This window comes from Salvia splendens, chromosome 17, assembly GCF_004379255.2.
Source record: "Salvia splendens isolate huo1 chromosome 17, SspV2, whole genome shotgun sequence".
NCBI classification, from domain to species: domain Eukaryota; kingdom Viridiplantae; phylum Streptophyta; class Magnoliopsida; order Lamiales; family Lamiaceae; genus Salvia; species Salvia splendens.
This window is the reverse complement of record NC_056048.1, coordinates 22,212,760-22,225,229: the sequence shown is the minus strand read 5'-3', so window position 1 is coordinate 22,225,229 and position 12,470 is coordinate 22,212,760. Positions and strand designations below refer to the sequence as shown.

General features: G+C 38.2%; 1 protein-coding gene and 1 long non-coding RNA gene across 2 annotated transcripts; one reads left to right on the top strand and one right to left on the bottom strand.

Annotated features, from left to right (window-relative positions):
• Positions 1-359: 359 nt before the first annotated feature.
• Positions 360-1,068, bottom strand: LOC121773317 (histone H2B-like). The gene has a single exon (XM_042170147.1). It carries the CDS (start codon positions 973-975, stop codon positions 532-534), a length of 444 nt encoding a protein of 147 aa, XP_042026081.1. The 5' UTR covers positions 976-1,068; the 3' UTR covers positions 360-531.
• Positions 1,069-5,461: 4,393 nt separating this feature from the next.
• Positions 5,462-7,470, top strand: LOC121773844. The gene is made up of 3 exons (XR_006044866.1): positions 5,462-5,868; positions 6,272-6,816; positions 7,048-7,470. It is a non-coding gene; the product is annotated as an uncharacterized LOC121773844 (long non-coding RNA).
• Positions 7,471-12,470: the final 5,000 nt, after the last annotated feature.

Here is a 12,470-nt window from a genome sequence, read left to right as displayed (position 1 = left end):
GCACTATAGGCGCCGCGCCTATAGGCGCGGCTATAGCCACCCCGCCGCGTCCTCGCCCCACTCGCGGCGAAGCCTCGTCCGCCGCCCTCCCCCCCACCAGCCGCGTCCACCCTCGCGGCGGACACCCCCTCCACTATAATAGCCGCGCCTACCGCCCCGCTTCCGCCCCGCTCGCGGCTATAGCCGCGTCCACATTATAGTGGACGCTCTAATAGCCTATTAATTTAACATAAAATAATTTACTGCTAAAATCGAGAAATTTCCAATTTGCAGCCAAAAGTTAATTGAAAACGTAATATACACTTTGCTCTTCCAAAATGTTTTCAAATTTCCATCTAAGTAACATAAACATTTGACCATAACATCAATCTGATCTGTTCATTCATACATTTCTAACACAAAATTACAAAACAAAAATGAGAACAGATGTAAAATTTTGGATCTAAACAGTCATGATAGCACTTAAAATGCCCTAATCAAATATCAACCATCAAATTAAAAGTATTTAGGGGCAGTAAAAACAGAAAATATTTAGGAGCTAGTGAATTTGGTAACAGCCTTGGTCCCTTCAGAGACGGCGTGCTTCGCCAATTCACCGGGCAGCACCAGCCTCACGGCGGTCTGGATCTCCCGAGAAGTGATGGTTGGCTTCTTGTTGTAGCGAGCGAGCCGCGACGACTCCTGCGCCAGCTTCTCGAAGATGTCGTTGATGAAGCTGTTCATGATCCCCATCGCCTTGCTGGAGATACCGATGTCCGGGTGAACCTGCTTCAGCACCTTGAAGATGTAGATCTTGTACGTCTCCACGTTCTTCTTGTTCCTCTTCTTCTTCTTGTCGGCGGATGCGGCGCCGGCGTCCTTAGGCAGCTTCTTCCCGGCCTTCGGCTTCTTCTCCGCCGGAGCCTTCTCAGCGGCGGGGGCCTTCTCGGCGGCTGGCTTCTTCTCCGCGGGTTTCTTCTCAGCCTTCGGCGCCATTTTCAGAGAGAGAGAGAGTTTGGATTGGATTGGAATTGAATTAGATTAAATTAAACTGAATTGAATTTGAGGAGATGAGTGATGTTGGAGAGTAGGGTTTTGTTATATAGGAAGAGGGGCGGAACATGATTGGTGGAATTCATTTGGAGCGAATCGACATTATTAGCCGTTCAGATATTACCTAGAAACTGACGGTGGAGATTAGAGGATGACTGGATTCTGGTATTTCAAATTTTTGGCGCGTTGGCTCGAGTGACATGAAAATGAATTTTGAATTATTAGCATTTCATTTTCGCACTGATTTTCCCTCTAAATAAATAAACCTATCTTATTCATGGGAATCAATTATCAATCATAAGGAGAATGTTAGAATTAAAATGTTCGTATTGCATAATTAGTTTATAATCTTGTATCATTATTTTGTTTTGAAGGATATATAATCTTAAGTGAGTGTATCAGTGTATGATTTTCTATGTTAACTATGTTTTATGTTTAATTATCTATTTCTCTAAATACTGATATATTGGGCCTAAGAATTTAAGAAGATTTGACATGAACATCTCTTTATAGGATTTTTTCAGTTAATTGAAATCAATTTAAACTCATTAGAATATGAATTATTATCACTGTAATTATGATTTAAATAGCTACCGACCTTTATATAAATACGGCTGTAAAATTTGTATATACCGGAGCATACTGTTTTTTCTATTAAAATACAAAGATTACAGTATTAGATCTTAACTATCATTGATTGACTCAACTATTTCGCACTTGATTATCACAAGTTCCTAAAATTTAAACCTTGACTTGTGAATACCAAAAATTGAATAATAATTCAAGCAAATTTCCAAAGTAAGCCCAGACTAATAGCTTCTTTCTTTAAATTTAATTTCACTACCATATATCTCAAAAGAAAAACAACAATATAAATTGAAATCTTCGGACAATATTTAACCAAATAAGCAGATCTACAATGTAAAAAATCATCTTCTTGTTTGTATGTGTGGAAGTCTTCTTTCTGCGAGAGGTTGTGGATGGTTGTTTTGCTACAACAAAACATCACGTTTAGAGCATCCACAACCGTGCTCTTGTCAACGAGCACGGTTGTTGGCCCGGTCCCACTTATTTCTGCCTGCTCTTAGGCAAGAGCACAACACCCACAGTCGTGCTCTTCCGCAAGAACGAGCACAAGTGTCCCACTATTCCATTATTCAATTTAAATAAAACATTTCCACAAAATTAAAATACATTAAACATACCCGGAATAATATTACAAAATACAATAAAAATTAAAAATTACATAATTAAAATCTTAAAAAATAAAAATTACATAATTAAAATCCTAAAAATTAAAAATTACATAATTAAACTCCTAAAAATTAAAAATTACATAATTAAATTCATAAAATTAAAAAACCCACTACTCGTTGCCGAATTTCGCCCACATGTGTTTGATTAGGTCTTCTTGTAGCTCAACGTTAGTTCGGGTATCGCGCATTGTGTGCCTTGTTTCGATCCTCTCACCCACCGTCGTATGCACACCTCGGCGTGGGGGAGACCTCGCGCTTGAGCTTCCGGCTTCATCCTCGTCGTAAAAGATAGCCGCCCTCGGTCCTTCGTCGGCTATAATCATGTTGTGTAAGATAATACATGTGTACATGATGTCGGTGATATTTTTCACGTACCACGGCCGAGACGGGGCCTTCACAATGTTGAATCGGGCTTGAAAGACCCCAAAGGCTCTTTCGACGTCTTTCCGGGCGGACTCTTGACGCTGCGCAAAAAGAACCCATCTCGGGTCTTGCGGGTTGCTGAGCGTCTTCACGAAAGTCGACCACCTTGGGTAGATACCATCGGCGAGATAGTAACTCATGTGGTATACATTTCTGTTGACGGTGAAGTCGATCGCCGGTGCTACACCATTCAACACATCATTAAAGAAGGGTGAAGAATAGAGCACGTTCAAGTCGTTGTTGGATCCGGCAACACCGAAATATGCATGCCAAATCCATAGGCGGTAGTCGGCGACCGCTTCAAGGATAAGTGTTGGGCCGCCGCCTTTGTGGCCGCTTAAGTGTTGCCCCCTCCAAGCAGTCGGGCAATTCTTCCACCTCCAATGCATGCAGTCAATGCTGCCAAGCATACCGGGAAAGCCATGGACTGATTCGTGAAGACGAAGCAACCATTGGCAATCATCGGTGGTGGGTGCCCAAAGGAATTCATCACCGAAAGTTGTACGAACGCCCTCGCAAACATTTTTAAGACAAATGATTCTAGTGGGCTCACCGACATGCAAATACTCGTCGAAGAGGTCGGTCGTTTGCCCAGTAGCGAGTTGTCGGATGGCACACGTACACTTCTGCAACGCCGAGAGACTTTGCCGACCGGCTGCATCTGGACCTGTTTGGAAGAATTTAACACGGGCGGACAATGTATTGACAATACGTACAAACAAGCGCTTTGACATGCGAAAACGGTGCCTAAAGTAATCTTCCAGAAACCGCGGCGGGTCGGCAAAATAGTCGGCAACGAGCCTTTCGCGGGCTCCCTCCCGGTCACGATGGATGTAGCGACGAGTTGATCTAGTTGGTTGAGGAGGAGGGGCGGGGGTATTCGCTGCGACATATGCTTCATAAGCGACACGATGTTGTTCGTAGTATTCTTGTTCTTCGCGCTCTGCTTTCACAATGAGATGAGTGAAATCCATTTGAGGTTTTGAGTGAGAAATGAAGATGTAGATAATTTGTATGAAAAATATGAATGAGAGATGATTTGATGTGAAAAATGGATGATGAATGTGTGTATTTATAGATGGTTTTGGGGGGTGGGGAAATAAAAAAATACAGAAAAATGGGCAAAAAACGGCCATTTTTTTGGGATTCGGAATTTTTTTTTTTGTACTATTTTCGATTTAAAAAAATAAAAAAATGATTTTCCAACGGATATGCCGTTGGCCAATCACACGTTGTCACGTACGCTCCTTGCTGGCACGGACATGCTCGATGCATCAAGCAGCGCCGTGCCAGCGGCAAGAGCGCAGCGGCGGACAGCGGTGCCACTAGGGATGTCAATCGGGCCAGCCCACCGGGTTTCAGGCCAACCCTATTCGGGTTGCGGGTCAATCGGGTGCGGGCTAATCGGGTCGTGATTTTTACGGGTTATAAAAGTTCAACCCTAACCCTAAAAGCTCGGGTTTCGGGCTAGCCCATCGGGTTGCTACCGATAAAATTAACATGCGGTCAATCCAATAAATGATAGTGAAAATTAGTTATATTTATAAAATGTAAAATATTTAATTATGATAAATTTGAGATATATGCTTAAACTCAAACATAAACATGATCAAATACTAATATTTGAGATTTATGCAAAATAAAACATACACATCAAGAACTTTTAAAGCATGTTTCGAAATTTAAATATATTTTTTAGTGAATTTGAAGTTTGTAATTCATTTATCTATTATTATATTAATAAAAACTTAATATATAATTTATGTATTTAATATATAAAATGGAAAGTTATTTTTTTAGTAATCTATATTATAAAATAATCAATGAAGTGTCGAATTAGAGTCAAACAAATAGAACAATAGAAATTTTATCGGGTTTTCGGGCCAGCCCATCGGGTTTTCGGGTCTGGCCCTAACGGGTTGCGGGTTAATCGGGTGCGGGCTAATCGGGCTGTAATTTTATCGGGTTGGAAATTTTCAGCCCTAACCCTATAAATTTGGCGGGCTATTCGGGCCAACCCACGGGTTGCGGGCTAAATTGACATCCCTAGGTGCCACGCCGCTGGCACGAACGGACGGACGAGCGCGTGCTCTCCGTTGTGGATGCTCTTATATCCTCAATAATCTCATTTCAAATTCAAAATCATTGAAGATTCATTGTGTATCTAAAAATGACGACCTCGGATTTCATACCATTTCGGCCAACCAAAAATATGAATGGAGCTTTTGTAAAAACTTTTTTTCGACTACGTTATTCTTCTGTCATCTCTGGTGGGATTCAAAGGACAAAGCTTTTGATGTTTTTCATGAAAAATTCTTTGCACAGTCCACACATGATTCATGGTGGTTAGTAAAGAATGATGGTATTTATTTTAGCGATTATCCTCCTCAACTTTTTCCATTGACGAAAATATATGATTGGAATCATTAAGAAAAAAGATACTCTCTCCGTCCCAAGGAAGAAGACCCCTTCCTTGGGCGGCCACTACAACAAATATACTCTATAGATATGCAATCATTTGCGTTGGAAAAATTTTAAAAATAGCCAAAATTTGAGACACAAAATAAAGCGTACTTAAATTAGTAACGCATTGAATATACGTGTCTCTAATTATTTAAATTAAAGACGCAATAAGTACATGTGTCTCTCATCATTTAAATTAGGAATATATACATCTCTAAATTAGAGACACATTTAAGCCAAAATTGTCTCTAAATGATAAATTAGGTATGTACACATAATTCGTGAATCTCTCTCTCTATTTGAAAATATAAGCCCTGATATTTGAAATCTTCATCCCCTCTCTGCTCTCTCCTTCCTCACCGCATTCTCTTCTCCCATGGAGAATATCCTCACTGATTAGCCTTTTCCGATTAATTCAGCAACGATTGAAGAGATCGACGCATTGATGCTTCGCGGCGTAGTTCCATTGATAATCAGCCCTCGCCAATTCTCGACGTCGCCTTCGTGCCGCCTCGCTGGAGCACAATCGCCATCGAATTCATACAATTGGAGCTCATCAACAGCTGCAGAATCTTCTCGTCGTCTCCACACACTGTAATCCAATCAGATTACAGTGCCCCTTCCTGAAAGTAATCAGAAAACTTTGCAATGCCCCTTCCTAAAAATCGTCTTCTCTCTGCAGCTCTTAATTGAGGTTCGGTTCCTTCATTCACTGTGTCTGTGGAGCTAATTCTGTAACGTTCATGCTTTGTTATCTCCGCTTCACTTTCGTTAATGTATATACAGCGATTAATGCTTCCTTGTATTGATGTGCGCATTTTTTTGCAAATGCCGGTGCAGATATTGTCAATAGAAGATTTGATTTTACAATTATTCTGCGAAAGCTTTTGATCATGAATATTTTTGAGCTGGTTATTCTAAAAATTGTTTTGTGGTTATTGATTTTCAATCGAAGATTTGATTTTACAAATGTGTTTTGGTGTAGCTGGTGTTTTTGATCAAATGGCATTTTTCTGAGTTTTAAGCATCATCTTTATGTCTGATTATGAGCTCAAAATGAAAGTATATTCTGCCTTACTTCACACCTTACTTCACAGAGATGGAAAATCTTGGATTCGACCTCGAAATCCATGGATCGGCTTGTGGAGATTGTGATGAGGAAGGAGTTGCACAGCCTCGTTCTGTTGGAGAAGTGGTTGATGGGAATGAGGGGCAAGATGAGGTCGTATTTTGGAGCTGGAGAAGAAATTATTGGAGCAAGCTGTGTACAGTGAGGAGAAAGCGTATATGCTGTACTGTGATTACGCGACTGCCATGGATTTCAATGTCCGTAGGGGGAAGCAGTACTATTTTATGGGAACAAAGAAGGTGTGATAAAAAAACTCACTGTTGTTCAAAGGAAGGGGTTAACGATGATTAAGCAGATACCAGTAGTGTCTGTTACAAAAAGCCGGAAACGAGAACAGGATGCAGAGCGATGGTATCTTTCGTTTGCGATGATAGTGGCCAATGGAAGGTTTCTAGGTTCCTAAAGGAGCATAATCATGAAATGGCCCCAGCGTATGCAAAGCCCTCAGTGAAATCTGGCCAAGGTATTTTAGCTGCGAATGTGTATGGGAGTGGCGGTGCTCTGGAGTCACTGGTGAGTATTGGACCCCTTACTCGTGCTTTCATTCTCAGTAACGTGTTCTCTGTTAAATGAAATGAATTTTTGCCATGAAAATTAGTTGGATATTTTGTATCTTTACCTCCTTGAAACGTCTTGATACATGTGTGCTGTGTAGTTTATTATACTTTCATTACAGTTGTGAGTGAATATGTCATGTCTTCATTTGGTGAGTATTACACCCCTTACTCATGCTTTCATTCTCAGTAACATGTTCTTCGTTGAATGGAGTAAGTCTATGCCCTGAAGATCAAGTGGTAAAGCTACTGGAATTTGCTTGAGAAATGAGAGACTTTAAGATGAGATGTTTTAGTTATACATCAATGTCATATTTTACTTCTTTTGAAAGCATCAGCTATGGTGGCAGAGTGAATTGCAAAGTCTGATGAAACTAATCCAACTGAAGTAGAAAAAGAAATATTCAATGAACTTGGAGTTAGTGCAAGGATGGTACATGGAACCCAAAATTATGCAGGGGTGACTAAAGATGCAAATATGGAATAGCTTATTTTTTGAATGAATTCAACAAATATTAAAGAGGCTGATCGTAGCCAGACTTAGTTGTAGATTCGTAAATATTTACTATTTTTAGTTGGTTTATATCTTAATAAATCCCTTTTTTTTCTTTTATTGCCAGATTTCTAAAATTATTTAATATTCATTTTTTTTAAATACAAGTAGATTTGTTGAAATTTGCATTTGCTTTAATATGATATGCAATGTTTGAAAATAGAGACGTTTTTAGTAGCGTCTCTAAGTTGCATTTAGAGACGTTTTTTCATTGTGTCTTTAAGTTGCACTTAGAGACGTTTTTTAATCATGTCTCAAAGTTGCATTTCGAGACACTTTTTAATTGTGTCTCTAAGTTGCAATTCAAGACGCTTTTTAATAATGTCTCTAAGTTATATATAGAGACGCTTTTTAAAAAGCGTCCTAAGATTAATGCACCGACACTCCCACCTTGCGTCCTTATTTTAATTTGGCACGCCACGAATAAGGACGCTTTTTAAAGCGTATGTGATATATTTAGCAACGAAAAATAGCGTTTTTAATAGAATAAAAAAGCGTCCTTACTTAGTGAATATTATGCCTAATGCAATACTCCTATTATTAATGCAATAATACCCAAAATATGAGTGATGTGTTGCTATATTCAAAGATTTTCATTGATGATCCATCCTGTAGTGTGGCAAAAAGTAAGCCACATTTGACCGCATTAATAATACCCAAAATATGAGTGATGTGCTATATTCAAAGATTTCATTGATGATCCATCCCGTAGTGTGGCAAAAAGTAAGCCACATTTGACCTGAGTGGATCTCATACTGCATCATTCCTGCTTCAACACTCACAACGAAATAAAATAATCACACCATCACTTACATGTATAAGATTATTTTATTTTATCCTGAGGGTTAGGGTAGAATAATGCACTAATAGTAGAGTAGGAGATCCGCACCTAAATTTGATGGTATCTTAAGTGAGCTACTATAGTCGACCTTTTTCTAGGAAAACAGAACAAAATTCTGAGGAGCTGATACCCTCAATGATACTACTACCACTAAGATAAATTTGTTTTCTATTTCAGTGCGTCACAAAGTACTATTCACAAAAGTACTTTAGTACCCCTATAAACTAGTACTCCATCTATCACATTCTAAAGGTACCCGCAACGCAGCACTTGCCAGCTCAGTTTCGTTGAGCGGGATGAGCCACGGGCGAGCTCGCGTTGCGGGCGTCCCGTCTTGCAGAGTGTCTCGCACTAGGGGGAAGTCCGAAGTTGGTGAGACAACGCGCTACTTGTTGGTTTCTGGTGATTACAAGAGATAACAAAACCGGGCGTAATACAACCCAAAAGAAAGAAGAGGAGAAACTGAACTAAATGAAATTACAACGTAAGAATTCGAAACAAAGAACCGTGAACTAAGTTTAGCCGAGTCGAGGAGGCCTCTTCCCGCAAGACGAGATACGCCCCGGTAGTGCTCTTCGGTTTGGCGTGTCGTCCCCAAAGGTAAAACGGCTACGTCTCTATTGATGCAGCACCGCAATCACTAGAGCTCCGGCGAACTGGATGGAGGAGAGAACAGAGCTTCGACAGAAGGACAATGCAGAGAGAGGGAGAGAGCTTATGCAGAGAATGCTGGTATGTGTTGTGTCCTAATGCAGTGGTATGGCTAGCCTATTTATAGGCCAAGCCACCATGCAGGGTCAACCAGCCATTGAAGGCTCATCATGGCCAATTCGTAACCGACGTCGGTTACAGGCGTGTGTGGATTTCTCACGTGGCACCCGTGACTGTGCCTCGCTTGACGACGTGTCAAGCCACTTGGATTGCTGACTCGGCGGTGATCCAAAAAGAATAGTTTGGGCCAAGCCCCAAGCCCAAAGACCATCCAAAGACCAATTGCCAAGATCTAAGATCGAGATCGAGATCGGGCTCGCGCCCACGAGCACGAGCACGAGCACGGGCTCGGGCGGGGCGGGCGGCGGCGGCGGCGCGCGCGTGTGCGCGCGTGTGGGCTTTTTCACCCATCTTGATCCACTATAATTATTAAGTAACATAAAGTCACTTAATTTAAACACATTAAAGATGTATTAATCTTCCAATGTGGGATAATTAACACTAGTTAATTATTCCCTAAGCACATGCTCCAAGCTTTAATTAAAAGCTAATTATGCCCAACTTTAATCCACTATTTCTCACTCACCGGAAATCGGATTTGAGAAAGTGAATATACTACATTTATCTACGTAAAATGTAGATCGACGCTATATCATTTAATTTCACAAAATTAAATTTCTCGTCACATTTATTCTTTGGTTAAAACCATTAACCGGGCATATTTAATCCATGATTTTTACACTACTATTACTGGCTGAGGGGTGTACTCAACCTTACGGTGTGGATTACTCGGACACGTTTTCACCAGTAGCTAAAATGAACACCATATGAGTCTTACTTTCAATTGTTGTTTCGCTTAATATTTACCTACTCTATCTGGTCGTTATTTACAGTCTCATCTTGAGTTAATTATCTATAAATTCTTGAATTTTTTAGATTTGGAAAAGTTATAATCTCCTAAGATCTTGTCATAGAGAGTATTCAATTTATGAAATTGAATTATATCCTAGGGTTAAAAAAATTAGTATTGAATTATTAAAATTTTTATAGGAATAAATTTTGTCTTCAATGTCCTATCATAAGTGATGAATTTCTCAATGGTTTTAAGAAAATGATATTTATTGAGTTAATGGAGAATAAAGTAGAAGAAAAAGTATAAAAAATAAAGAGTGAATAAAGTAAGATAGAGAAAATAAAGTAAAAAGAGGGAAAAAAACAAAAAAATATAAAAGTGTTGCTTTTTTGCCAAGAAAAGTTAATCAATCACTTATGGTGAGATAACAAAAAATGGAAAGTTATCACTTACAGTGGGACGAAGGGAGTATTAAAATTAGATGAAAAAATCAGTTCTTCGGTTCCTGCAGAAACTAGTCGGTTCGGTTCCGGTTCCGGTTCCTAGATTTATAAAATCCCGCAACTTGTTAACTGATTTTCATGTCGGATTACAACCAACACCGGCCGAATAAGCACACCTAGAAATAAGTTAGAACTGAAGCTACAAATTTACAAAATTTGAATATTTCAAATCAATATTACTTGTACTTTAAAGATAACTCCCTCCATCCCACAAAAATACATAGACTTTTGCATTTGGGCCGTCCCACAAACTTAGCTTTGTTTTCTATTTTTGGTAATTTATTTCTATCTCTTAAGTTGCCTCGTTCTCTATTAACAATAAAATATAATTATTTTTTCTTTCTATCTCTCTTTAACATTTAGGGGTAGCATTTGAGTTTCGGTTCAGTTTTTTGCTTAAACCGAACCAAAATCGAAAAATCGAATTTAGGTCAAAACCCAAATCGAACTGAACCCGAAAAATCAAAAAACCAAAACTGAAAAACCAAAAACCGAACTTCAAAAACCGAAATTATATGATAAAACTGAAAAACTGAAAAAAAACACATGTATATATTAATATATATTATATTTTATTTTGTATAGTAGAATATATATCTATAAAATATAAAATTAATAGAATATATATAATACATATTATATGGAAGAGTTAAAAGAATATATATATATAGGAGAATAACGCTCCCATATATATATATATATATATGTATGTATGTATGTATGTATATATATATATATATGGAGATGATCAAAATAAAAATGCATTTAAATCTAGAAATGCAGCTCAAATCTTGACCCTAGGATTAGATGATCTAATGGTTAATAATTAACCAAAAATACGGAAGGTCATAATTAAGCAATTTTATGTCATATTATAATATTTGGGTTTAATGTCATGCTAAGATCATTTTTGGTCATGCTTTATTAGCATGACCTAAAAATGAACTAACTATGCAAAACTAGATTTAAATACAAAAATGCAGAACAATATCATACGTAGGGCACTTTTAGGTCATAGTTAGTTAATTTTTAGGTCATGCTAATAAAGCATGACCTAAAATGATCTTAGCATGACATTAAACCCAAATATTATAATATGACATAAAATTGCTTAATTATGACCTTCCGTATTTTTGGTTAATTATTAACCATTAGATCATCCAATCCTAGGGCCAAGATTTGGGCTGCATTTCTGGATTTAAACACATACTTGTTTTGATCATCTGTTCTGTGTTTCTGTCTAGTTTTGCATAGATTAAAACTATATATATAGGGTTGTGTTATATACCAAACTAGTTTTAAACACTAAACGTCAAACACATCATTATATAATAACGCGGAGTTCATTGCAACTTTATTTGTAGTTCATTATAGGGAATTCTGACATTTAAAAATAATGACATCATCATGCATAATATAAAAATCTTAAGTTCATTATATGTTTGTTATTAGTTCATTATAATGAACTCCATGTTATCATATAATGATGTTGTTCGGCGTTTAAGGTTTAAGAGTGGTTCGGTATTTATCATAATCCTATATATATATTTATATAGGGATGTATTCAAGTTCAACATGTAAATATTGTCCAAACATTCAACCGAATCTGAACCCCACGATTTTGTCATCTAACAGTTAGATTAATGTCACGTGTCATTTAATAATGTAGATTTTCATTCTAATAATGTACACCGACTAGTAATGTAACATTCTAGTCTAATAATGTAACATTCAAGTCTAATAATGTAGATTTTCATTCTAATAGTGCACACCGACTAATAACGTAACATTATAGTCTAATAATGTAGCTCGGTTAATTTGATCACAACCATTCAATTCAAGGATCCAAGGGATATGATCTGTTTGAAGCTTAACACTAAAGAGCATGCACAAACCGAACCGGCCCGGCGGTTAACCGCCGGTTCGGGCCCGCCGGTTCATGAACCGGAACCGGAACTGGAACCGGCGGTTTGAACCGTCCGGAGGGTTGCCGGTTAACACGGGCCGGTTCAGGGTCTGCGAATTGTGAACCGTGAACAGGCGGTTTGGCGGTTTGAACCGCATTTTCAACCGAATTTTTAAAAAAATATATTTATAAAAATTGATTTTTATATTTAAAATCAATTTTTACAAACAAATGAATACAATAAAT